The following is a 27694-nucleotide window of genomic DNA, read 5'->3' on the forward strand; positions in this document are numbered from 1 at the left end:
CCTGGCCTGCTGTTGTGGTGTTGCATCTACTTTACTAGGGGTGGAGGGTAGAATAGCATATGGCATCCCAGCAGTGTAATTCAGTTACATTATCTAGTCTCCTTATGTGTGATTTTTCTTCTTGCTTTTGTATGTTTGCTTGGTTTTTAGAAAAAATAGAGACAACTATAAAGTCAATTTAACCACAGTATAGCTAATTCCAGTCTGAAGGAGATGGTGGTGAAGGGGTCAGAGAAACTGAGGTTTTCAGCCATTGTTGGAAAGATGTGCAAACACTAGGTCTGATGCTTGTGTGATAAGCAGTACAACCTTTGAAAAATATTTGATAGGCAGTCCTGGTATACTATTTGATTATGAAAAATATTTGATAGGCAATCTTTAGAGGTCAGGCTTACCCACATCAGTAGAGATGGTATCCAGGCCTTAGCACTATTCAGAAACCAGTGATGGCAGGTCTCTTTTCTGATATGTTAGATTATGCATATGTTTTTCTCATAACCACACCCAAATCTTTCAGTGACCACATAGAAAAGAAATGCAGCCCTTCTGTTTCCTGTTCTTCTGCTCCCACTCATTCCACCTCTAATTTTTTTTAATTTTAATTTTTTGGTTCTTTATCTCACACAAAGAAGTAGTTTCTGAATCCACAGAGCAAACCCAGTTCGTGGATGGGAACTGGGTATTAAACATTCTCTGCCTCCATCCTGGAATGCCTTTAGAAGAGGGAGAAAATCTGCTTACTGGATTGTATGGTCAAATGTTAGGCAATGTATTATTTTCTCTCCCTAGAAAGTTGATTTCTGGATCTTTCAACAAACTGCCTCCTCCTCAACTCTCCATTTGATTCTTGATATAACACAAGTGATAGAATTGTGATACAACTTATTTGTATACTACCTAACCTTTTCAACTTCCTAGGCTGTGATTGTTTATGAGTGCTTATCAGAATGGGGACAGGTTCTCTGTGCCATCTGTCCAAACCCCAAACTTGTCATCACTGGAGGCACCAGCACAGTTGTCTGTGTATGGGAGATGGGCACGTCCAAGGAAAAGGCCAAAACACTCACTCTTAAACAGGTAGGTCTGGATTTTCACATTAGAAAACAGAGTCTTGCATAACTTGTTACCGCAGAGGAAATGAAACAATTCAGGTGTGACTTGAGATGGAAGCCTTCCCCTCTTGTTGGTACATGGGCAGACTGCCAAAACAGGTTGTTTGCTGAGAGGAGTCATCTGTCCTGCCAGGACTGTAAGACGTTCTGTTTACCATTTTGCGCAAGCATACTGCCATACATGTAACCACATGAATAGTGATGCCAAAATCTATGAAATATAACCCATTTCTGGTCACTCCAACCAGTTGAACATCAGTCAGTTGTCTCCCAGATGGTCTTCTATTTACACAGTGAGTGGAAAGAAGGTTAAGAGATGTTCAAAATTGCTTGCATTAAGTCCTCATGGCCTAATGTTTTGACCATGGCACACTTAGGCACACTTCACCAAATATTGTGCCTGGTTAAGCGATTCCCAGTTGTTTAGCAGTAATTACCTTAGTACATTGTATCAACTAACTAATATATTCATTTTCCATGGCTTTTTTGTAATTTGCCTGTTCCATAGCATAGTGTTTTCCCATTTTGCCACATTTTTGAGGAGAACTCGATTACTTCAACTTGCTGCAGTAGCATTATTATATTATATTATATTTATTATACTATATTATATATTATGCTTGATTGTATGATTTTATTCTCTCTCTCTTTCTTTTGGCTTTACCTTTAGGCACTGCTTGGCCACACGGAGGCAGTCACATGCTTAACAGCCTCACTGGCCTACCATATCATCGTGAGTGGATCTCGCGACCGTACCTGCATAATTTGGGATTTGAATAAACTCTCCTTTTTAACTCAGCTTCGAGGTCACAGAGCCCCCGTTTCAGCCCTCTGTATTAATGAATTGACGGTATGAATTAGCATGCTGCTTTGTAAGCCTGAAGTCCTATCTCAGAGACAAGGTTTTTTAATGGGTTTCAGTGTCTGATTTTCTTAGAAGAAAAGGAGGTTTCCAAAACAATTCTTTATCTACTTGTGCCCTTTCTCACAATGCAGTTCCAATCCACATCTCCTTTTTGATAGATTTTCTAAAACTGATATACTGTACATTTGCACAGTGGTAACTCAGCAGCCTTTTTTCCACCAAGAAACATTACCTCAAAGCAAATTTTCAGGAGTCATGCTGGCACTGTGAGGGAACTAGAAATTTTGAGGGCGACTAAAATGGTGAAAGGTCTGGAAACCATACCCTATGAGGAACAACTCAGGGAGCTGGGGATGTTTAGCCTGGAGAAAAGAAAGTTAAGAGGCGATATGATTTGAAAGGATGTCATATTGAGAAGGGAGCAAGTTTGTTTTCTGCTGCTCCAGAGAACAGGACCCGGAACGATGGATGCAAGCTACAGAAAAAGAGATTCCACCTCAACATTAGGAAGAACTTCCTGACAGTAAGGGCTGTTTGACAGTGGAACAAACTCCCTCGGAGTGTAGTGGAGTCTCCTTCCTTGGAGGTCTTTAAGCAGAGACTAGATGGCCATCTGTCAGGGATGCTTTGATGTGGATTTCCTGCATGGCAGGGGGTTGGACTGATGGCCCGTGCGGTCTCTTGCAACTCTATGATTCTATGATTAATGCCATCATGCCATACTTCTGTGCTGCAATAATGATTGAAATCAAGTTATCATAGAGGCAGAGCCAATTGCATTGATTGTTCACAGTTAATCGTTGCCCCAACGGGAAAAGAGAGTTGACAGTCAGGTGAAGACACAAATAATTGACACTAAGACCAACATGGTGGTAGTGACTCAGATGTGGGGCTAGGCAAAACAAACATAGGAGCTGTAAAGCACCACTGGGGACCCATGCAGACAACTTTGCCCACTGCTGGACAAGAACATAACTCCCATGATGCAACTATAGCATACTAAGGGATCTTGAGTTTGCCTTAGATTGGATAGTACTGCATAGTGATGCAGATGGAGTTGGATAAGGTCACGGGTTCTTGAAATGACAGCCTGACCATGCCTTCCTTCTTCAGAAAAAATTATATGCTTGTTTCTCCCTGATGATAGAAAATATTCAGCCCAAAATTATGGATATCTTAGTGTGTTTAGAACATTTTTTCCTTTTTCAGGGAGACATTGTATCTTGTGCTGGCACATATATCCATGTGTGGAGCATTAATGGAAACCCCATTGTGAGTGTGAACACTTTCACTGGACGCAGCCAGCAGATCCTCTGTTGTTGCATGTCAGAAATGAATGAGTGGGATACCCAGAATGTCATTGTGACAGGGCATTCAGATGGAGTGGTCCGGGTAAGTACCAGGACTCATGCAGAATAAGTAGTTGCTATCTCTCTAAGTCAGTGGTCCCCAGACTGTGCTCTTTAAGGGATTTTGGACTTCAGCTAATGTGGCTGAGGCTTCTGAGAGCTCCAAAATCTCTTCTGAAAGTCCAAAATCTCTTAAAGGGCACAGTTTGGGGACCACTGCTCTAAGTAGTTGCTGTGGATCATTATCATATGTCCCAGTAAGTTATACTATAAGTTCATCCTACTTAGGAGCAGAATAGTTTTAACTCCTAAGTAATTGCCTAATTAAGTGAAATAAACAGAATGCATCCCTTTTAAGCCTTGCTATTGAGCTGGCCTTTTAAGATGTGCAGTGGGCAGAGTCTCATGTCTTATTTTTGTGGCTCCTGAGGTAGGATAAAAAAAAAAACTGATGAAAAATATTAAGATAAAAAATGTTGCCTCCAGATATCTCCTAAACGCCCTCTAGGGAGTTGGGGCCTTGTGCTACATGTTTGCCCCTTGGCCATTTTCAGCTCTGGAGAGGCCTTTTGAAAAAAGAAAGGAAATGACTTCTGGATCACTTCTTGTTATATAAAAGCCTTTCCTGGGTCTGAAATGGAAGGGAAGAGGGGCAATACTGAAAATGCACTCCCTAGAGGGCATTTGGGGCAAACAAATTATTATTTTTTACATGCATGCAAGCTGCCTGATCTCCAACATTTGGCCATCCCTTCTATGTGGTTCCCAAACACAGTTCTTCTGCATTCAAATATTCAATATGCTACTTTATTGGGTAAATTCTATAAAAGGTTAAATCCACCATCCTATTACTGAACATACTTCAGAACAATAGGGTTGGTCTTTAATTTAAATATTCAGGCTATTAAATGTTGGTGAGCCTTTAGATATGTTATTACTTTGCAACAGATCTAGTATCATGGCAAGAAAAAGGTTATGTTCTGCGTTAAGACAAGTATATGCCATAGGAATGTAAATTTACATTCACACTTTCCTATCTGTTTTCTCTAGTTCTGGCGGATGGAGTTCCTGCAAGTCCCAGAAACTCCAGCTCCTGAACCTGTGGAGACACTTGAGATGCAGGAAGAGTGTCTGGAACAACAAATAGGTACTAATTTTTTTTTTGAGGGGAGGGGGTTATTGCCTCTCATGAACCATGAATTGTTCAAGATATGAATGGACTGTGTGATTCATTTTCAGATTGTAGATGAAGAATGACTGGCTTGTGTGTGTTCAGAATGACTGGAACCTTGAAAAAGAGAGGGAAGGGGCCAAGGGCCCTGTACTCTCTTGGAACCCAGATACTACAATAGGAGTTTCATCTTAATGAGTGGAGAGATTGCTGGTGTCTGTCAAACAGAAAAAGAATCACTACAGGAAAGGAATACACTACATTGTTATCTTTTGAGAACCAAAAGTGAGTTAGAGTTTTGAGAGTGGGGTGGGGATCATTTCCTTTCATGCACCCCTGAGTCCAGTGGAATAGCCATTTGGCAGATGGTCTCAGCCATTCATACGTGAGAGAAGTGGCAGCTGAGTGGCTTAATTCAGTCTGCAGTAGCTGGTTTGATATCTTGCACATTCACCAATTACAAACAGCTTCAAAAAATGTACTCATCTTTAATGTGATTCTACACTTTCTTATTGCTGGATATATGTTTTGACTTTGGGCTCCGCTACCTTTGTTTGGAGTCTGTGGTCACAGCAAGTGGAACAATAACACAAGGCTAATGAACACACAGAAGTCAATATAGTGCTTGTTTTGTTTTGTTTTGTTTTGTTTTGTTGTGTTTTTAAATGGCATCCAAAATTAGTTGTGTGAATCAGGATGAGAGTTGAATTATGGCAGAGTCATTGTGGGGCTGAGAGAAATGTGAGTGATGACCGTGTGTGTGTTTTTGGATTGCGTACAATAGGGCAGGAAGTGCCCGATGAGGAAAGCAGTGACTCTGAAACAGAAGATCCAGGCCTTAGCCAGGAAACAAAGCTGCAAGACAGCCGGATTCAGCCCAGCAGCTCCAACCCCCGCCCCCGGTCATCCTCAAGCCGAGCAGCTGCTGCATGGTCAGCAGACAGCAGCTCTGATGACTCAAGGCGTTGGTCTGACCAGCTCAGCCTGGATGAGAAAGATGGCTTCATCTTTGTAAACTACTCTGATGGACAAACCAAGGGATATCCCCACACTCAAGCTAACCACCCTCATCCTAATCAAGGGGAAGTACGACATTTCAGCAAGCTCAAGCCAGGTATCTGAATGCTTCTTATTTTACAAATGGGACTGTGTTTTGTTAGTGGCATGTACATGTGTAAATCAACTTTATGCCTCATTAAATCTTTTTTTGGTCATTGTGGAGATGAGTATTCACTTCTGCCCACCGTAATGGCTGAAGCCCCTCTCCCCAGGCTCGTTGTTATGCTGTTGTAGCCCCCTGAACATCTATTCTGTGGCTGGTGGAGAGTACAGGGTGTCAGAGGTATTTTGCTGTGCCTCATACATAACCACAGAACAAGGAGATCATCTGCCAAGAACTCCAGAAGGCCCTAACACAAGATGTAATTAGTCTGCATCTTCAATTGCCTCTTTGCCAACCCCAGAATGACCATTCAGGGAGAAGCCATAACAGCAAAATGGTGAGTCTTGGGGGTCATGAGTGAGGGGCCATAGAAGAATTCCATGTGCAGAACTCTTAATGCTCTATTGCCCAGTGTGGGATGTTGACCTGGAAGTGTCTTGCTGTGGCCTTGTTTGCTCAGCAGGACGTTGGACATTGGCTTGAGATTTCTCAGATTGCAGCATCTGAAAGTGGAGATCCTGAACTGTACATTATTGAGAAAGCACAATTCATAGATTGTTGGATGGGGTGTAATCCACTGGGGAAGCACTTTTGATTTGATTAGGTTAGCCTAATGTGTTCCAATTAGCTTGTATGCACTGAGTAGCCTCCAAAATGATGAAAGCTGCAACCTTGTAATTAGGGGAATGAAAGAACTGCATGCTCCCTCAAATGTAAACAGGATAACATAGTCTGAAGGGAATATTGTTCTTCCTACAGACTAGAAGGCAAGTTCCACTTTATAATTCTGGATGGGGGCTATCAATCCTACAGCTGACCCCATTTCATGCTAAGAGAAGCATAGGAGCATTGAGATCCATGGGAAGTTCAAAAAGTTTACTGTGGCTTTGCCACAGCCCACATACTTCAAAGTGCTAAACTTATTTCATAGAACTGTCACAGACTAGTAGTGCCTATCATCCATGCGTGCCTACATTGGTATTCTCTTCCCTCCTTAGGCTACAGATGGGAGCGGCAGCTGGTATTCAGGAGCAAACTAACTATGCATACCGCCTTTGATCGCAAGGACAACACTCATCCTGCAGAGATCACAGCATTAGGCATCTCCAAGTGAGTAACTTGTTTGTTTTATATGCAGCCCTGTGTGTAGGGCATTAGGGCCTCTGTCTCCTCAGAATGCAGTCCTGAACACGGGCACAGAAAAAAGCAAACCAAAAAAAAACCAGTAGATGGCTCCAAAATTTATCCTGTTGTATAACCTTCAGAAATGATTGAAATGGGCAATACATTGATTAGAATTCACAGCTGATAGGTGACTTGTAGCAAGGGTCAGAGCTTAGAAAGGTTATATCTTTTGGCAGCACTTGGCCAGTGAGCATGTTAGCATGAGACTATGAAAAGCTGAAGTTAATGACAAACAAATAAACACTTCCAGGCATTTATAAACCACCAAGTTTAGGGTGGCTAATTGATGAGCCCTCCTTGTGAGCTTACTGCAGCATTCCTTTGGCTAGTGCAGAAGGCAACAGGAAGATGCAAAGCCTGAAAACAGTACTGAAAAGTGTGAAACAGTAAAATGCTTGATGGACATCAGTGAGGGCCATCTTCATAGACTATGGTAGAATAACAAATAGGCAATCTTAGATCCAGACTTGTGGGAAGTGATGTCATGAACAGGGACATTAACAGGCATAATGTGAGAGGTGGCACAGTAGCAGCAGGAAGAACATTGCATCAACAAAGATTGCTCTTCCCACTTCTTGTCCTTCAAAGCCACCTCTGAATGTCCAGCCCTTCCAGGTATGGAGAGGAAATTTGAAATCCAAGCTATTAATGCAGTTTACATTTTCTAAAATGATTTATGGCCACTGACAGTGGTGTATTGCTGACCTGTTAGCTGGTTTAGCTTGCTGTTTTTTGAATGGTGGTTGCTCTTAGTAAAATATGAAATCAGATTTATGGTTGTTTTATTTAATCATTCCTTCAAGGGTATTGCCCTAAATGACAGCCTAGACAAGAATGAATTAATTTACCTAATATAGCTAATTAATTTAGAAACAGTGAGGATGTTTCAGTGCCATTTTGTTGCTTTCTTCGCTTGTGTTCAGTATCCTCATTGTGACCCCCTTTTTATTTCGATATTGGACTGAATATATCAACCTTACTTTGGCTCAGCGAGTTTGTATATTTGCTTCCTTTATATGAAATGGAAAGGTGTTGAGGGGGCAAAGTGGATTATTTTAGTCTCAGATTCCCTCAAGTAAAATGTTTTCACGGAGGGATGATTCCTTTGTGTCTTTTCCCCCCTAGGGATCACAGCAGAATTCTTGTAGGTGACAGCAGAGGCAGAGTGTTTAGCTGGTCTGTAAGTGACCAACCCGGCCGCTCTGCAGCTGACCACTGGGTGAAAGATGAAGGAGGAGATAGTTGCTCCAGCTGCTCAGTCCGGTTTTCTCTTACCGAAAGACGCCACCATTGCAGGAATTGTGGACAACTCTTTTGTCAGAAGTAAGAATCATTATCTTTTCTGTAGATTTATGAATGAATAGTTATTGGAAAGATGCTAACATCTGAAAATGCTTCCAACAACAAATGAGGCTGCCTCCTTTATTTCAGTGTCACAGTTGTACTTCCTACCAATAATAGGAGGGAAATGTTTGCACCAAGTTCTATAGAAGAAGAGATACGCTGAATCTTACTTTGAGGTAGCTATAAGTATCATTACTTGGCATAAAGGACAAATTGATCATCACAGGTCGTGTAATGATCTTAGTGGTAGAACAAGCTGCTACCTGTAATTGTAATTCTTCACAGTGTCATCTCTGTACACCCATCAGTCCAGTGCTTGCAAAAAACCTGATTTGGAGCATTGTGGAGCTGAACAGTTTTGGCTAAAGTCCGAATTCTCCTGGTAATGGTTATATGCAAAGAGTGGACATTCCTCTATTCTTTCTCAGTTGCAAGTGTGCCATGAAAGGTAAATTTTGAAGGAAATACAAGTTACCTCGGCCTACAGTGGAGCCTAGTTGTGCTTGCTAGCTGACTGCTCCCTTTCAACCTAAAAAGGTGGGCCTTCAAATTGTTGGGCAGCATGATCCTGAGCAAGCGTGAAAGCAAGAAAGCGGGTAAGTGAGTAATCCTCTTGTGTTCTGCTCTTTAGATGCAGTCGCTTTCAGTCTGAAATCAAGCGCTTGAAAATTTCCTCACCAGTGCGGGTTTGCCAGAACTGTTACTACAACCTGCAGCATGAGCGAGGCCCTGAGGAAGGATCCTGGAATTAGCAAGGCAGAGGGAGACAGTGCACACTCCAAGCATTGCACTCTACGGTGCAAAGTACTCCATGAATTACAGGAACGTGCAGTACCTTTGGAAGGGGCTAGATTGCTAGCCCTTGAACGTTTCCTGATTGTACTGTGCATTAAAAGCACTGCAAGCATAAAGGGATCATTAATTATTTTGCGTGTACATTTGCAGAGCTGGCGCTAAAAACATTCACATTATCAGCAAGCATCAGGTGGGAGATGAGTTGTCACAACTGCAGTAAGAATCCTGAAGACCCAGCTTTCCCCCCTAATGGGGCCAAGAGGAAAATCCATCATTAACCATCTCTTGTTCAGCCTTGGTTTTGTAGAGGTAGTCACTTTATTTGTGTTGCAGGAAGCAGGAGGCTTTTTAGAAGATAGTTGTAAATCTGCCTTCTTTGCAAGCAAACTGTGGATATTGTAAATAGATATACTGGCCTTTTTATCAAAATATGAAATGAACTGCCTGTTACATGGGACTTCAGACCAACCACTATATTTTGCATCTCATCTTTTGCTCATCTGTCTACTTAAATATGATTTTTTAAAAACAAAACATCAAGAGGCATTATCTGTATTATTTTTCCTTTACAGTCCAGGCTGCATGTTTATTTTTTTTCAGTTGTTCAAACATTATCTTAACTTAAACCAAGCTATTTAAGGCAGGTTTTGAAAAGGGGGTAGGAGAAAAAAACACAATCCACTTCTTTGGGACAGTAGTATATGGAACATTTTCTTCTAAATTATAAGATAATGAACATCTTTTTGTTGCATTTTCTAAAATATAGAAGCTATGTAAAACATGTCATTTAATATTAGGTCTCTTTTTATACAATGTGGACCAGCCGCTTCCCTCATTTTTAAGATAATGCAAATACCAGGTTTTATTTTCAGGTAAACGGCTTGCATGAAAGTCATCTTTCCTTTTTTTTCCCTTGAAGAAGACAATAGACCATTATTTTTCCCTACAAAATAGCCTTGAAATCCTTGGTCTTACAAATGGATAATGCTAATCTAATCTACTGAGAGATTTCTTCTGCATAAGACCCATTGAAATGAATGGGAGCCACAAAACAATTGTCCATTTTTCATTCAGTACAGTGGGGCTTCTTTGTTCTCTTGGGTGTTGCACTCAGTGTTTTCATCCACTTTATAATCCACCTTTCACATTCCTTGGTGTTTTAAGATGTAGTGAGGAACATACAGATGAGACCCAGTCTCATTATCCTCTTTGGAGTGAGCCTTTGAAATGTGGTGGTTTACTTATTTATTTTCACTCCTGACAAGTATGCATTTTTCCTAAATGGAAAATGAGATGAATTGGCATTGAAAGGTTAGGTGTTTGCTGTTTTTTAACAATGGAAAAGGCAAAGCTCAAAAAATCATCAAGAGAAACCCAAACCTTGTCACACCATTAAGTAGAATGGAATGTGGCACAACACACCTGTATTCTGACCATCATTCTTCAGCTGGGAGTGAGGAGAAACATTTACACTGCTTGGAGTAGCTGGCAAAGGATAAATGGGAACACACACACTCCACTGGTTTTGTTATTTTGTCCTTTCTTTTAGTAGCAACACCGCTTGTCCCACTGATTTGATGGTTTTGGTAATGACATTTACTTATAAAATGATGGACTGCAAGGATTAAAACAAAATGGTCATTTGGTATGTGCACTTCAAGTCCCCCAAAGAGAGATTCCACATGAATTCATGTAAGCTTTTTAAGATTGCTTGAGGGTTTCAGAAACAAGCAAATCTGGTCCAGTAGCTGTTTTGCCTTGTTCAAATAGCTCTGCTTTGTTATTTTCTAGGAAAATCAGTTTTCTCCTTAACTTGCTCAGTACTTTATTATTTCCCTGGGCTAACAAACAGAATTTCCAAGCCAGTTGGGTTAGAGGATTCGCTAGAAGCAATTGAACTAAATCAGCTGTAAGCAATTTGTAGCTTTCCCAGGTGCTGTTGGATTAAATCTCCTATCAACATTATAGCCAGTGATTAAGAATTATGGGAGCTGCAGTCCAACTTCATCTGAAGGGACTGCAGGTTGTCCTTCCCTGGCTTTATTAGTTGTAAGTACAAGCAGCCTTAAGTGGCTTATTGAACCCCCCCCCCCCCCAATAACACTTGTTTTCAAATGGCAAATATATTCTACAAAGGAAGTGTTTTGTCAAAAATTTTTCAAGCACCTTCATTCCTCAGATTTTAATTTCACCAAGTAAACTAAACACTCATTTAATGTAGAAGAACTTAACTTGATGTCTATCTCTTTAGTGGGAGAAGAATTTGGGGCGTCTCCAAATCGTAATAAATTTCTGCAGATGAAATTCTAAGCACTGGATAGCATTAACACTCCAGATACAACTAATGCTGGGCCATTAGAAAAACAGCAGGATGTGTAGCGATGTTTACTATGTTTGTTTGTTTTTTTTAAAAATCTGTATTTAACTACATTGACCATGTTGTACCAGTGTTATTCTACACTTTTTACATTTGGCACTCTTAAGACAGAAGGTAATCAGTCTTCTGTGTGGCTATTGTGTGTAGGTGTATTTCAGACTGAGTATATACTGAATGCCTCAGCTGCTTGATGGGGGAGGAATTCTTCCTAAGGCTATTTGTGTGTTTGGGATGCAGGGAATAGATCCTGTTGATCTGGGAGGGGTGGATTCGGGGCTCAACTGCACTGAGGAGAGCTGTTTTCCAGCCTCCTTTCCTTTCAGTAGCACCTCCCTTGAGGTTCTCACAAGTTCTGTTGGAAGGAAAGGATGCTGAGATACATATTCTTGTGTGTAGCTGCATCCTTAGTGCAGGTAAGCCTTTGTATTTTACTGGCAACTGCTGCTGTGATCCAAATCATTTTTTGTAACAGCCCCGTACGTCGACTTCCATCCAAGTCCCGGGCCAAGCAACTCAGTGGCTTTCTTTTCCCAAATAGCAATTTTGTGTGTTTGCATCTGAACTTTTTTGAGCAGAAACAGCACACTAGCCCATTTTGCACTGTCCAATAGCTCTCCTTCTGCCTTGTTCCTTCCACACACACTCCCTTTGTAATGTGCAACTGCAGTGTTCAAGTTTAGAAAGGTGAGAGTGGCTGCCTCCACCCTTCCATCCATCTGTTCAATTGCAAAAAGGAAAATAAAAAAAAAACACTTTAGAGACATTATTTTGCACTTTCTTATGTATAAAAATCAGTAGAAACTTATTTTTTGCTTTGTATCATTTAAAATACTCTCCTTTTTGTTTTGGTAAATGAGCTGTGTATAAAAATATTTATGCAGTTAAAACTGTTTTTAGAAAATATTTTTAATTTCAGCAAGTTTGGTTACTTGTTGCATGACTTAACACAACTGACTTTTTGTGTCAGTACAATGTATATTTTTTGTCCAGTTATTAATTTGTAAACCCAAGGTAAATGGCCATTTATTTGTACAGCAACAGGAGTAAATTGAAGATATAACTGGCTATGACTGGAGGGGGGTGGAGTTTTGTACTATATTGCAGAATTCAGTATCTGTTTTTTGGTGGTTATGTAAAAGGCCTAAAGAACTACTATCTAGTGTGAGATCTGTGATATCTGAATGTTTTATTGTATATTTGTCTCCAATGCAAAAAGGTAGAGTAACACAATTACAATACATGATTAAATGCAATAGTTCAGGTACCTTTTGGTTTTGGTTTTCATTTCAAATAAATACTTGCTATTTACCACCAAATTATTTTGTGACTCTCTCTTTGCCGAATGATTTAAATGAATACCTTTCAGTCAGTGTACAGTGTGACTGTATTTGTACACCCCAAAAAGACCAAGTTGGACGTTTAAAGGAGAAACCCTGCCCTGGTTCTTGCTTTTGAGACTTTGCAGCCAGGAAAACCTAAGAGCCATGGCTTAATATGAAATAAAAACAGGTCCTACAGAATCCTTCAAGATTGTTCCTTTACCTCATGTAGTTGTCAACTCAGGAACTAGCAGTCAAGGCCAGATGATCATTCTCATATCTGCCCAAGCTACAAAGATGTGTCAAATTATTGGTCCTGAGATGAATATAACTGTTCATTTTCATTCTTCCCTTTACTTAGACATCTTTTAGGGGTGCATTCCTGCATAGCAGAGGGTTGGTCCCTTCTAACTATGATGGGATGAGATTCTACTAAAAGCTGGCAGTGTAAAGTATACTTACTCTAGAACAATTTCTAATGTATAAAGTTTCACAAATGTTCATGCAGCAAAGATTCTGGAGGTCAAAAACAGACCAAAGAGGAAGTGAAGCTAGTCAGCTGGCAGCAGCACAAAGAAGCCAAAGAGGGATGTTGTTGTATCCAAGAAACATCCAGTAGCTGTTGCATATAGAAAGTAGAGGATATCTTCATATGCAACTTGTGAAAAAGTACTGAAATAACTGTCAGGTCTGCGCAAGTCACAAAGAAGATCCACTACATGTGTCACAAAGAAGATCCAACACATGCTTACCAAGAAGTTTACCTTTTCATGGTTCAGATAATGAAAAGGCAATGGGAAGGCTGAACTGAGCTCATTCTGTGAATTTTTTTACTAGACGTGTTTCTCCTTAAAATGTGTTTTTTTAGCAGTAATCCACCACAAGCATTGAAAAACCAAACTATCCAGCAACCTTGTAGTACAGAGTGACACAGCTACACTGAAGAGAGAACAATAATGAGCAAGCCAAGGAACAAAACAAAATCCTTTGACTGTTTCCAGAAAAAAGAACAGGATAGACTAAAAGCAATGACAATTCTTTATGTATGAGGGGTGATCTGTGGAGTGCCCATTTCCTAACAAGTTCTAGTCTAGAACATTTTGCAGGTCCTTCTCATAGGTACAAAATCTAATTAGGGGAGTGTAGATATCCATTTAAATGTTATTTTCCTTATATATCCTAGAACTGTTGTACTATGATGCATTTCCAGAGAGTTTTATTCCATACCTGTTGGTTTCAGTCCACAAAAGAATACTGTATAGGAAAATGGGCAGTTGTTGTCTAACTGCACCAACTTTTTAAGAAAATGAGGAGATACCAGAACTTCTCTACCTGGGACCCTTCCTCTCGCAAAGAATTCTCTGGCACAGCATTTTGTGTGGAGAAAGATGGCCCTGAAGTGGCTTGTGAGCGTGTTCTTACCTCAGTTGCTGCTGCTTTGTGGCACTTTGTTTTGGACTAAGATCGGAAGTTGCCACCTTTTGCATGCTTAGATTGAGTGGCTGGTACTTATCAATCATTCTTGGTAAATAGTAACCGTTTGGCATTTTGAGAATCAAAGTTGGCATGAGGGATAAACCTAGGTGTTGGGGACTGTTCCTTCAGTCTCACAGAGAACAGTTCCTGACTTTTAGAACTGTCCAACAAAGATTATGGTGTTTACTGCAATTTTAGGACAAGGACAACTAAACAGTATTTACTGCAATGCTGCAATGCAGACAGACAGACAACAGTAAATAAACTGGTGCAGCTAGGAGTTGATGGGTAAGAGAGGACACGATCTGTGGACTTTAGCCAGCAAATACAAAAAGTTGTTTAACAAGAAATCAGAATATTAAGACTTTGATTAGAGCTTTATTATCCCCAAGCCCATCTCTACAAAAGTAAACTAAGACATATTTGTATGCTCAACATTTACAGTATATACACAAGATTTTCTACAGTTTTGCTAAACAAGGCAGAGGTGTCTTACCCAAGAGAAGAGCAGATCAAAATAAAATATCAAAGGGGTTTCCATCACTGTTTATTTCAATACAGAAGGGACAAACCTTTCCCCTTTTTTATAACAAAGTCCAACACATTAAGAATGTACTGATGCTGTTGCAGTTCAGAGAGCAGCTCCCTCAAAGCTTTCAGTAGTTTTAATTAAAATTGTCTGACACCATCAAGCTTGGCAAAAGGTTTGCTATTGGCACCATTTCATACAGGCATTTGCCACAACCATACAACACTTAGTTATTTTGTATACCTGAAGTGTGTGTTCACTCATTTCACGTAATACTCTTACATTGTCTCTGAAAACCACACTGAAAGCCCTTTTTCAACAGTATTCTGGAGACAAAGAGATTCTAAAGCAGTAAGAGTACATCCAAAAACATTTCACTTTTAATGAATAGCAGCATTTTACAATGGGTTCTTTAACAGTGCAAACAGAGCGGCCAGGTTCAGCTCCTCTCTTAAATTTAATGGCTTAAATACAATCTTGTTTCAATACAAATGTTAAAAATGTTACACCAGAACAATCCAAATGTTACAGTTCTACAATAAAATTAAATTTTACATTGTGTTACTTTCAGGACGGAGTAATTTGGGAGAATATTTTCTAAGAAAAACTGTTAAGATCTAAGTTTCAGAGGCCTACGACTACTTACTTCAGTGCAAACATTCCTATTGAAATCTTAAAAACTGATCCCAGTAGCATTATTTTTCAGTTAGCTAGGCTGTCTCCCTAGGTTTAGACTGATTTGTTCTGCTTTCCCAGTTTAAGAGCCAAGCCCATGGGGTTGTTTAGTCTGAGAGGTGACCACAGCACTTTAGGAAACTAAAGGAGCTGCACATGCACAGAAAGGTCCTGGAAGAGAGGTGGTGACATATATTTTAAAACACAATTTCATCTGCTGCCACTACCCACTATGGTGTTCTGCAAATAAATAAGGGATACCCACAGGTATTCCACACAAGGGCAAATGCAAATGTTGTCCCACTCACCTCCTCACTGAGAGTACAGTCCCTATGCCATTGTGTCAACTGAAGGGACCCACCATGTACTACACTTTACAAGCGGCAAAATCTGACTTCTTCAAAAGACCCACTACCACATGCATCTCGTACGAGTGTAAATGTATATGTTATTTTGTGGTTCTTAAGAGGACCTATACCGAGCCTCATGGTCTCAAAATGGATATTACATGCTGCCAAAGTAAGTGTGCCTACTATGTGCCTCTCCAGTAATAGCAAGGCTCTATAGTGGTTGGGGGGGAACCCATAGTAAGGAGCTTTTCCCATACTAACAGTAGTACAGTTCCCCAAGAGGGCAAAAACATTCAGCTTAAGAAATCACACCAGAGCCTTCTGTATTCAATTTCGCCATTAACAGGGAAAGCACATGAACAAACATGACAGCTTTTCTTTTACCACCAAAGAAAGTTCGGAACATGTTTAGTAAAGTGTGAGGTAAGCCTTCTAAAATTTAGAAGCATTCTTTAAATATTGGTGGTATACTTACTCTAGAACCATTTCTAATGTTGTGATAGAATTGGTTCAAGGTTAAATGAGTTTCAGGAGTAATATAAGTAATTTCATCCTTGCAGGAGTCAGAAGTTAATGCATTATTACTTTTGCTACCTGGTTTAAGCTAAGCAGTACCAGGCAAGGCTGAAATTACCACCTTACAACAAAATACAAAGCCTTGGTAGTTCATGGAAAAGAAGATTTGTTCCTAGCATACAATCCTCTTTGAAGGTTGTCTTGCACAAGCCCATTTAATATAAGTGGAAACTGCACTGGCACAAATTGCTCTAGCACAGCTCCCTTTCATTTCATTGAGGTTTTCACAGAAGATGCTGCTACCAGGATTACACTTCTGATGCCTGAAGTCTTATTACATGAATCACTACCATACTATGTTTTTGGCTTGTGTGTATTAAAGGTTTTTTTAAAATTTATTTGCTTTTAAAATATAGTTTTGAATTATTACATGATAAAAGAAATTACAAAGCAGCAACTCATGCCACGAATGTTAGAAACGCCACATTTCATGCAGACCTGCATAAGGAATCTTGAGATAGTTGGCTAACACTGAGCATGTCCAGAAGCACTGCTCCTCCCACACGGCTGGACCAGGTATGTTGCTTACCAAATGGCTTGAAGGTCTCAATAGTGATGGAAGAGCCAGATTCATCTCCCACCCTAGAACTTCAACTTAGCCAACAGGCCACCTTGTCTTCATGAAAATGGGCTCAATGAGGCTGAGTTTGCTCACATATTGCACTTAACATAATGGAGGAAAAAATTCCATTTAACACATCTCATCACTGAGGCACAAATGAGCACATTTTTCAAGAGTCACCAATCCTTGGAGCCCAAAAGTCCTGGACTAAGCTTGCTGATAAAGAAGAGGCCAACTCACATAGATGTTTTGTGCTTCAAAATTATCTTTGTGATTCTAGCAGGGAAATGTCTTCCTCCCACCTCAAAATGGTACTTCACTTTCACAAGGACCCACTCATTTCCATTTGCTTCTGCCATCCTCCCCTGCCCCCTCCAGGCTTTTCCAGCAGAAACAAACCAACCTGAGGAACCCAGAAGATATTTGACATATGGGTTTTACCCACTACAGGCTCCTTTCCTATTTTTGGAGGACACATAACAGGATAAAACTGCCTCTATTGCCATTTGATTATTATTTAGTTATGCTGTCAACTAAAATTGAGATACCAACACAGTAATATAGAGTGCCATTAAATGAACTGGAGTCATTAATATAATAGCATTGCACTAAAATGGGTTTTTATAAATTAATTGCATGCTCTCCAGTGCTCCTTTATTTATTCTATTCTAGAAGGAGTGTGTGCTTCACCATTTAAAAACAAATTGTTACTTTTTAAAAACTGAAGCTGAGAACCAAGGGAGGTTGTCTCTTTTCGACAACCTGAGAAAGTGAACTGGGTAACAAAAACATGCAGTTGTTTGAAAAGAACTTAAAACTTGCTTGGCTTCCTGGGTATTCACAGTAATCTCAGTAAACAGACATTCATATCTTCAGACCCACAGTCTGGCTTCAGTCCAATGCATCTTGCTCTATACAAGCGAAACTGCATTTCCAGTTGTGCTTCTCTTGCCATGCATCTCTCAGTCCTTCTATCCCCTCAGTGGTGGCTGAAGGATCCCCTTTTCAATGAGGTGCAATTTTAGAGTTTTATAAACATTTAATTGCTGTTCTGGCTGGAGCACCAACAGCTGTTTCAGTAACTTGCTGGGATTAGGGCCTCTGGCAATTAGATTTAAAGAGAGAGAAAAAATCATTCTGCATACCATTTCTGTTTTCTTCTTTATTAAGTTCATGCATATCAAGTACATCCTAACTAAAAGTCTGTTTTTAAAAATTGTACATATTGACAACAGTAAATTCCAAAGAATTTTAATTAAAATACAAGGAAAAGGCTGTGTGAGGCAGCATACATTCAACACGTAACATACTCTGCTGCAGCTATACTTCATCCTATCAATAACATCACTAAAACTTACTGTTGTTGTTGTCATATGCCTTGAAGTCATTTCTGACATTGTGAATCCAAGGTAAGCCTACCATGGGGTTTTCTTGGCAAGATTTGTTCAGAGGGGTTGCCTTTGCCCTCCTCTGAGGCTAAGAAGGGTGAATCCAACATCAGAACAACCCTGACACTAAGGCAAAGAATCTGTGTCAACTCTCTGAAATTCCTCAGCCATTACCTATAGGTACATACCTTATGAAACTGGTGATATAGACATGAACAAAAGTAGCCATTAAGTACTGACAGTCAAAACGGTCCATTATTCCACCATGGCCTGGAATAGTGTCAGCAAAATCCTTTTGGAGGAGAGAAGAAATTAAGAGTTGAATAATTTAATTTAATTTAGAGTTAATAGAGTTAAGAGTTAAGAATAGAGTTAAGAGTCAGAAAATAATTAGCTTCCCTATGCAAATTAATCAATGGAAAGCAGCTCCAGTGTCAATATTTAATACCTCTTTAGATCTAATATCATCTTTGGTCCACACACCCCAAAAAATTCAAGGGAGTGTACTGGACAGTATCTTAGAAACAAACTGGATACTACAGCTAATTGGTAGCAATATAATATGGATGTTTCCTTGTGGCATATGATGTGAACATGTTCAAGGGTTAACTCCCGTTCTTTTTTGGTTCAAGGTATCACAATGCATTAATTCTGTATTAGAAAAATCTTTGGTATTTAAAGATGTACATAAATTATAAAAATAAATAATAAAACTTATTTTTATCCCGCTTTTCTGTGACGAGACAATCAAAGCTCACAACACATTAAAATATCCACATTCAACATTATGTACCAAATCCCCCCTCCATTAAAACAGGATTGCTCCAATGTGGAATCGGAGGGTAAATGTGGTTGGATCTTGCCTTCCTGTACCAAACCAATTATAACAGACTGGAAAACAAAGATAAACATTCACTATCTATTATTCAATTATCAGAAATACTACTTTAGCTATGCATGAACAAGGATTTAATAAATGTAAATTTGAAAACAATGTATTTTTGGAAATATGGTCAGCTTGAATTAATTAAGCCTATATGTTTGTATCCTCTTTTTCTTTTTTGTTATTTTTTTTTCTCATTCTTCATTTCTTTTCTCTATAATCATTTTTTTCAAATCAATATAAAAATTAGGAATAAAAAGAAGCCAAATATATAAATTAAGCACATGGCAACATTCATATTTATTAAGACTGTCAACCGAATTCAGTTCTATGGCCTTTAGACCATTATTACTCAGTTACGTTCAAATTCTAACAGAAATACTTTATATTTTTATTCAAAAAAAGTGGTCCCAAGGTAACTGAGGCAGCAAATTTTACTTTAAAAAGACAAACATACTTAAGCGTATGCTGGATGCATTCAAACAACCTTCAGAAGAGCTAACTGGTACACACCTTGATTTTGAAAGCTCTTTTAAATCCGCTAGCGAAAAAGCCTCCAAATGGCCCGATTAGGGATGCAAAAGTTGACAAAGCGATGCTATGCATTTGGAATGGATACAGATTCACTGTTTCCTACAAGAAATTATATAGTCATTAGTTTCCCTTAGCATTCACTTAATATAAGATAGCTCTTTTATCCCCATTTTGCTTTGGAAATCAGACCAGTTTTTATGTCTTCAGTATGTAGGACAGTTACAATTACTGGCTTGCATAAACAAAAGTGATGGCAGAGGCTGGAGACAATGTGTGAAACCAATCACATGTTTTCCTCACTTCTTTTCTTTAAAGGTTTCCCTCCCTTTCTCTCTTTGCTAGTTAAGATTTGGCAAGGGCCACACACACAGACTTTGGGAAGATCTCTCACACCTGCCATCTTCTGCCAGGTAGAACAAAATAGGAAAGTAAAAAATCATACACTCCCCCCCCCCCCTTCTTTCTGGAAACAATGACTGGCAGAAAAGGCCCACCTAGTCCTACACAGCTAGCAGCAGTGCAAAGCAGGAGTCACTTCAGATGAACATTTAGAAGTGCTCCTTCCCTGAGAGCATCTAAAAGCAGACTAAAACTAGATCTGCTTACAGATTAAAGCAGTTTCCCCCTCTCCAAGCTACACAGCTGGGAAACAGAAGTGTGGTAGAGATTGCCATTCCCACCTGTCATCACAGATGGGAGCAGCACAAAGACAAGGAAGCCAAGAGTCAGCATGTCACAGCATTCCAGTATGGTGGAAAAAAGAGAGATGATTTGGGTCAGCCCTCTCTCCTTTTCCCCTTCCCTCCCACCTGTTTGTGTCAGCTGAATTATGGAGCTCAAGGATGTATCACAGAAATTATTACCAGACCTCAGTTATGAACAAGGATCATGCCTTGCTAAGAGGGGGGAAAGTGCAGACTAAAGGGCAGCTGGCTGAGAGGGAATTTTTAAAAGATGATGGAGGAAGGGTCCAAGACAGTCATATTTCCATGTATTATGCTTTTACATTTGCCCTTGCACCTAATCTTATTGCATCAAACCTCATAAGAACGGAAAGTAATGGAATTCCCTAACAAGAAAAACAATTCTGCATTTCACTACTATATATGATTTCATTTGATATACTGGTGGCAAAGAGGTGAAAAACTTTTATGTATAGTGTTGCTATTTTGATTGGTCTAAATGCAAGAATCCTGAAGAAACACTACATCAAACATACTGGTTTTATAAATCCAGCTTTTCTTTAATTAACTTAATTTTACTTACTCTTCTCAGCAGAACCTGCAGCAAAGGTGGTATGGAGTACTTCTGTAACTGGAACAGTTCTGATGGTTCACACTCTGTGACAAATCTGTTAGTTTCACTGTTGTATTCCACAGGGCATACAAAATACTGGTACTGAGCCAAAAGGTAGGCAGCCTGAAAAGCACAGTATGGATACATAAAATGCTTGTGACAAGCCAAAGGCTTCTCAAACACTGTAACATAGTGATATAGTCCCATCCCTAAGACAGCCAAGCTTGACTTATTGAACCAGCAAGGTCTAATATCCTGAAGTTAAGCAGATCCTACCCTCTGAACCAGAGGCTGTGATTCCTGTGATCACCTTGGAGCTGCCTGAGCCTGAGTCCCAGTAATGGGACAGGCGGCCTTCTTCTGCAAGGTCTATGATCCCATGAGCTAGTTAGTCACCAGCAAGAGCATGCACAGCAGGAGCTCATGGACCAAGTTGTCCCTTTTAAGGCTTCCTGTCTTAGTGGGAAGGTGCGGAGCCTGAAGGAAGCAATTTTATGCCAGCAGCAGAAGGGCCTCAGTTCAATTCCTGACACCACTGAGGCAAGGCGCATACATGGAACTATTATCCCTGACTCATAAGCTCTCTCCACCAGCTTGAACATGACATGTCCAAGCCAAGATGTTTGCCTGGTGTCATCTTTTTTAATATCTGGGAAAGAAATTTAAAAATCTCAGTAAACTTACTGTACTGAACACTGCCAAAACAATTCAAACCTGAGGAGCAGGTGGAATCACTCTAAATCTGCAGATTACATACTAATCACTATACACTTCATCAGTATGCCTCCTCACCTAGGCAAGATCAAAGGCCACTCCATACTCAGCACCTAACGGACTCTGAAAATTACTCTGAAGAACATGTCCATCAAAATGCCTCTCTGTTGCCTTTTGGGAGTGCACAACAAAGAATTCCCTTGAAATGCTTTGACACACAGGATTAAGTATTAGGGAACTTTCATTGTTAGGCAGTGTATAAATCTTATTTTCATTATTATGAATTATGGTTGAAAAGTAATAAAATAGTGTAGAAGTGTTTTTGTAAAATAATTCTGCCCATATAATATCATGTTTAGAAGTCCTGCTTATTTGCCACTCAGTAATATCAGTCTGGCTCGTGAACATAAGGAATAACTCTTCCTTGGTGGCAGCACAGAACTCCCTCCCACTACAGGAAAAGCTAGTGCAAATGGGACCAAATAAAAACACAAAGGCATAAAGCCTTTGGTGACAGGTTTATACAAGTCTATACATGTGCCTTGTTTTTATAGCATTAAAATGTCTTCTTAACTTCAGTAAGTTTTTAGCCTTGTAAAATAATTGCATTGTTCAAATTATTTTAAATTAGCCAAAATGAATTCATTGTATGCCACCCTGAGATCTTTAGAAAAAGGATGGGAATAAAATAAATGAATATACAATACACTTCCAAAATTTGTCATGCCTGTGTACAAAATTATGATGTGATGCTTTCAATGTATTTTAACATATCTTACTTTTAGATATACACTGCTTTATGAAAGCTGCGCCCTAAAAGGCAGTGTATAAATTACATTAACTCAATAATCTGTAAACTATCTGGTGTAGAGGAGTGGCAATTTTTCCCCCAATGTGCCAAGGGCTGGCACTATGTGCTCACTGCTCACTAGATACAATTATTTATTTCTTGGTAATTTGCCAGGAAACGACAGCTAGTCACTAAGGGACCAGCACCAGTCCCAAAACCACAACTTTAAGCAACATTGTTGTAGACAGCTGTGTACTGTTGTGCTGCACTGCCAGATTTTAATGATTTATGACTTACTGTTCTTTATAAAATCAGTTTTAGATTGGTTGTTATTTTGGTTAAAGCAGATGTCAGAATCAAATACCAACAGTCAAATATCCAATCAGCTCACTTACACTGCAGTAAACAAAATTGGTTGTCACTGCAGTTATACTCCCACGTCAGCCTGTCATCCCCATATTCTAATAACAGAATGGTATTCCAGGCCATAACTTGTTAAGAGCTCAGTGCTTGAAAGACAGAATAGACTGGAGACATTTCCAAGTTTTTCATGCCAGTTTCAAATCCAGTCTCAAACAAAACATCATTAGTATGAGAAGGGGCACATCCACTTACAATGAATCCAAACACAACTGTGGTAAAGAAGCCGCCAATGAAGCCTTCCCAGGTCTTTTTGGGAGACAGCTAAATCAGTGAGAGAAATGAACAAGTTACAACTTTGATTTTAAGATTCCACAAGACGCTTTGTTGCTTGTACTGCAAAAAACATAAACGGCTATCTTTTGGAAACTTTGATGTTATTTTTCAAATTTCAGGGGGGAATGTCCAAACAGCAAGAAAGATACAGATGAAACAACACTGAAGATCTCTGTGCTTTTATACCCAACACTCAATTGAAGTTCCAGATAACTAAGTATGAGCACCACTTCCTTAATATTTCATGCAGCTACATAATACAACAAATAAGTACAATGACTCTCTATAGAATCATATTTCCAAATTAAAGAGAAATCCTCTGACATATGTGGTCATATCAAAAGTAACATTATAATCAAGGAAGGGGCTGTGCAGACATCCCCAAAGGGGAGGCCTTCAGCCACATCTTTTACAGCCAGATCTGGCCCATGGCAACCACACGCCGCAGCTCCGATCTGGCCTTTCCAGTCTGCGCCCTTTTTGCACCCTGAAAAGAGCATGATAGCCACGGCTTCATGGCACTCCTTCGGCGTTGCATCATGGAGATACAGCACCAGAGAAGTGCCATAATGCCACATGTGGTGTGATGTGCTGTGTGTGGCGTCTCACCCCACCCTGGAGGGGGAGGCAAGTGGTGCATCATAGGGATGCTATGTCCCGGCTCCACCCCCAACCCACCCTTTAAGACTGGTCTGCACAGGGCCTAAGCGTGTCAGAAAACAGTCAGTTACAGAAAATAATTAGTAATGTGATAAAGAAGAAAACAAGTAGAATATGACATTTTTGATTGTACCAACTAATGATCTAAGGAGGAAAACATTCCCTGAACAGGGAAGGAAGAAAATCCTCCACAGTGGTCATGAAGTGAACAGAGATGTGCAGGCACTTCTTCAGAAAAGCAGTATGTTTTTACAGAGAGAATTGTAGTAAGTGCATATTTTGGTGTATTTTAATACATTTAGACATTCTTTGATTATTGCTTGAAATCTGTACCTTAATTAATGGAGTTCTGCCGAAAAAGAATCCAAAAATATAAGCAGCAATGTCGTTGCAAATAACACTTGAAATTGGAACCAGAAACCTGAGTAGTTAAGAACAAAAAGTTAAATAATTTAAATTCAAACAGCAAAAATTATTAAGCATAAGGGGGTTTTATAAAAATTTCTGGCCAACTCACCATCAGGTGAATTTGCTCATGTAATAGTATCATTTTAAATATCTTTGAAATAATGTTGAGCGTAAGCTTTTAAATCAAATGTTTACAGAAGGATTGCTCAGTGATAAAACAAGAGAATTCTATACAGTACAAATATATGCTAAATATTTTGAGAGGTCTAAACTAAAGCTATATCCACACTGCAGAAATAATCCAGTTTAACGCTGCTTTAAGTGTCACGGCTCAATGCTAGGGAATTCTGGGTACTGTAGTTTGTTGTGACACCAGAGCAGAGCTTTTTTCTTAAGTCAGAGGGGGAAATGACTAGAAAAATAGAACTGCAGCGCACAGTTGCTTGATAAAACAAACAGTGCATAGGACAGACTGTGTGACTAAAAATTCTATTGTTAGGATTATCCCTTTGTACTTCTTACACCAACAGGATCCTTTTAAAAATTCTCATCTGTTTCTTATTTTATATGGTATCTACTCAGATATGAGTCTGTGGCTGGGAGTAATATCTTCTAAATCCCACATAGTGCTTAAAATTTTTTAGGAACTTCACAAATAATAATAATCATAATCCTTTGTAGGAGTGTATACACATGACATTCAAATGAATGAGATTAGATTATACATCAGCAGTGATTCTCCTTCACCTTTTTTCATTCCAAAGTGTGTGAGGATGTGTATAACAAAATATTTTTTCTGGACATAGAAGATCCAAAGTTCATTTTAAATTATTGACAGGTATGGTCAATAGGAAAACAAGAGATGGGAATCCAGAAGGCTGCTTGGGGTCATGCAATAGCTACTAGCCCAATAAAACTGTTAACTGTCAGTTCTTTTAACAGCTGACCATATCCTTCCAAGATAACATGCTGTATCACAACCGCCTTTGAAAGTTTCCTGTTTCTCAGCAAAATCCAGATACTGTATGCTCCCTTTAAGCTCACATAATGATTCTCATAACTCTTTAGATCACAGTCATAAACAGGATATTTTCCCAAAACACAGAACAATCCACTCTTCCAACAAGCAGTGTAATTAAATCAGAAATTTTTAACCATAAAACTATGAAATTTACAGGGATAGGCCAAACAAGGTTGCCCCAAGGGGAATGGGAATGTTCTTTTTAAAATGTGTGAGTTGCTGAGGTATATCCATCCATGACTCTTCTAGCAACCCTGGTCCTGCAACCAAATTCTAAACGTTTTGGAAGAAGTTCTATTGATATCAATGGGACTTCAAAAATTAAACCCATGTATTTGAGGCTGAAATTATGTATTCATGATCCTCTTAAAAACATGTATTTGGGACTCTCAGCTGGATTCAGCAACACATAATACTAGCTGAAAGTTAGGCTGATCAACAAAGAGCAATATACAATATCATAAAACTCCTTTTATTTTATGCTGAACAGATGGTGATATTTTTTAATGATTACTAACGTTTCCAGACATTTTAAGGCCTAAACAAGTAAATAGCTGGGGGGGAAAAAACCCTGTGAAACAGAGAACTGAAAAATAATCAGTACTTAGAAAGATATTGTTTATACAAGTGAAATATATGCAAAGAGTTGCAAGAATTTACTGTCCCCTTACCAGATCATGCCTTCAAACAGATTTTGGATGACAAGATGGGATTGAGTTACAGTGATCAGCAAAGTGACATGAGTCCATGCGAACTGTTAACAGTGCAATAACACAACAGTTAGTGACAGCACAGCACAACAGCACAGATCAATATGCCTAAATAAAAGTGGTAGTTTAGCCAAAAGAGTGACAGAGACATTCTAAAAAATGAAAAGTGGTCACAAACAGTGTATCACAATTTGTGTTAGTTTCTTAAGACAAGACAGTTATGAAACAAAAATTGTATTAGATTGCCTAGAATTTTATATCTGCTTATTAAGATATTTAAACATTTATTTTAACATAAATTACAGAAAGAAGATGGGAAGTGGCACTATATTCAGTGTGTACATATGAGACACAGTTTAGAGCTAAAACACAGAGGTATTAGTAGCAAAAGTTATGGGGAAATCATGCTACATAATTATGAAATTTATCAGAACGGAAGCTGGATCCTGCAAGTCATTGCCTAATACCTAGGAACTATATTGCATCTTCAGCAAACTGTCACGTCCAGCAATGCTTATGCAAATAATACCCATTTTAAATCCATCCAGAATCTGGCTCAAATGTATATCCTCCAGGCCACTTTCCCTTATGGATTGTTCCCCAATGTGCACACAGTCATGTGAACAAATACAGTGTGACAAAAACAGGTACAGTACACTAAACTTCAGTTTCCTCAATCATATCTACACAGACAGTACACATGCTAACACTTCCAGAATTACTTGTAGTTATTTTTGTTAAGAATCATTTAAAATATATTTGGACTGCTGTTCTTTGATTGTCCATTTTATAGTTTTAAGTTTTCCACCTGTGTTTTTATTCACCTAGCACAGTTGCAAGCAAATTTCATAATAAATCCAGGAAGCAGTGCTATGTGGAGATATCCAAAACAGCTGCTGCATCCACCCAGATGCAAAACACTGGCAATTAAAATTTGAATCAATCTTTTCCTGTTTTGAATCTGTGAAGACTTTGAATGCAATGTCAGTGTGGCTGATCTTCTACATAAAAAACAAATCTCACCATCTCCAAATTTTAGTCAGTAGACTGGCAGAAAGTATTACTGCAATATCTTCAGCTACATATAATCAAAGGCCTCCCTGCTACAACTCTCTTTGGATCTCTATCAGTTATGTGAAGTGGGTAGTAATTGTCTTTGATTCATGTGGCTTTAAAACATATTTCAACAATCTAATTCAACAGTGATAAAGGAAAATGATTAATAAATAACTATTTTGAGAATAGATGTAGCATCCAAGGAACTGATACGCACCATGTAAAACTGAAGACGGTAATGCCTTTTCACCAAACTCAATACAAACATGCAGAAACCTGTGCATGGAACATAAGACAGGTACATGTTTTGCAACATTATTCTAATACTATTGAACCACTGAACAAATAGAACTTAGAATGACAACAAAAGATGGTTTCATTATAAGGTCATTCCCTCTTTCGTTTTCAACTACAGCTGTCTTACCCAAGTGATATAACTCAGAAGACTATATTTTTCCTTTGTGGTTAAGTAAGTTTCCATTACACTTCCTAATTCAGTGCATATGGGGCCAGTTTAGACATTTTGCTGAGATTTGGTTGACTTCAGCCAAACAATTACCAAATATATTTCCAGGAAAATAGTAGTAAAGCCTTGAATCCCATTCTGGAGACAGGGGGAGAGATATAAATTTAACAGATAACCAAGTGGTACTTATTAATCGTATTTTTTGTATTTTGGGGAAGGGAACCT

The 27694-nt window shown here is 39.1% G+C and overlaps 2 protein-coding genes across 8 annotated transcripts in view; one reads left to right on the forward strand and one right to left on the reverse strand.

Moving 5' to 3' along the window:
* The window catches only part of WDFY3 (WD repeat and FYVE domain containing 3), a 162921-nt gene extending 150245 nt beyond the window's left edge, over window positions 1-12676 (forward strand). For 4 of the 6 annotated variants that reach the window (XM_042466670.1, XM_042466673.1, XM_042466671.1 and 1 more), the window contains 8 exons: window positions 919-1077; window positions 1783-1962; window positions 3187-3369; window positions 4377-4473; window positions 5282-5611; window positions 6658-6769; window positions 7970-8167; window positions 8820-12676. In XM_042466670.1, coding sequence (XP_042322604.1) covers window positions 919-1077; window positions 1783-1962; window positions 3187-3369; window positions 4377-4473; window positions 5282-5611; window positions 6658-6769; window positions 7970-8167; window positions 8820-8940 — 1380 coding nt within the window. In that variant the 3' untranslated portion in view covers window positions 8941-12676. Of the gene's footprint in view, window positions 1-918; window positions 1078-1782; window positions 1963-3186; window positions 3370-4376; window positions 4474-5281; window positions 5612-6657; window positions 6770-7969; window positions 8168-8275; window positions 8365-8473; window positions 8637-8819 lie in introns of all 6 variants that reach the window. The other 2 variants (XR_006103935.1, XM_042466672.1) reach the window with 2 other exon arrangements.
* A 1844-nt stretch (window positions 12677-14520) lies between these two features.
* Window positions 14521-27694, reverse strand: part of CDS1 (CDP-diacylglycerol synthase 1) — a 29948-nt gene continuing 16774 nt past the window's right edge. For both annotated transcript variants that reach the window (XM_042469833.1, XM_042469834.1), the window contains 8 exons: window positions 27221-27279; window positions 25909-25991; window positions 24142-24229; window positions 23068-23136; window positions 20919-21071; window positions 19632-19751; window positions 18424-18527; window positions 14521-17948 (listed from right to left, as the gene is read on the reverse strand). In XM_042469833.1, coding sequence (XP_042325767.1) covers window positions 17819-17948; window positions 18424-18527; window positions 19632-19751; window positions 20919-21071; window positions 23068-23136; window positions 24142-24229; window positions 25909-25991; window positions 27221-27279 — 806 coding nt within the window. In that variant the 3' untranslated portion in view covers window positions 14521-17818. The remainder of the gene's footprint in view (window positions 17949-18423; window positions 18528-19631; window positions 19752-20918; window positions 21072-23067; window positions 23137-24141; window positions 24230-25908; window positions 25992-27220; window positions 27280-27694) is intronic.

This window comes from Sceloporus undulatus, chromosome 5 (assembly GCF_019175285.1).
Source record: "Sceloporus undulatus isolate JIND9_A2432 ecotype Alabama chromosome 5, SceUnd_v1.1, whole genome shotgun sequence".
Classification (NCBI taxonomy): Eukaryota; Metazoa; Chordata; class Lepidosauria; order Squamata; family Phrynosomatidae; genus Sceloporus; species Sceloporus undulatus.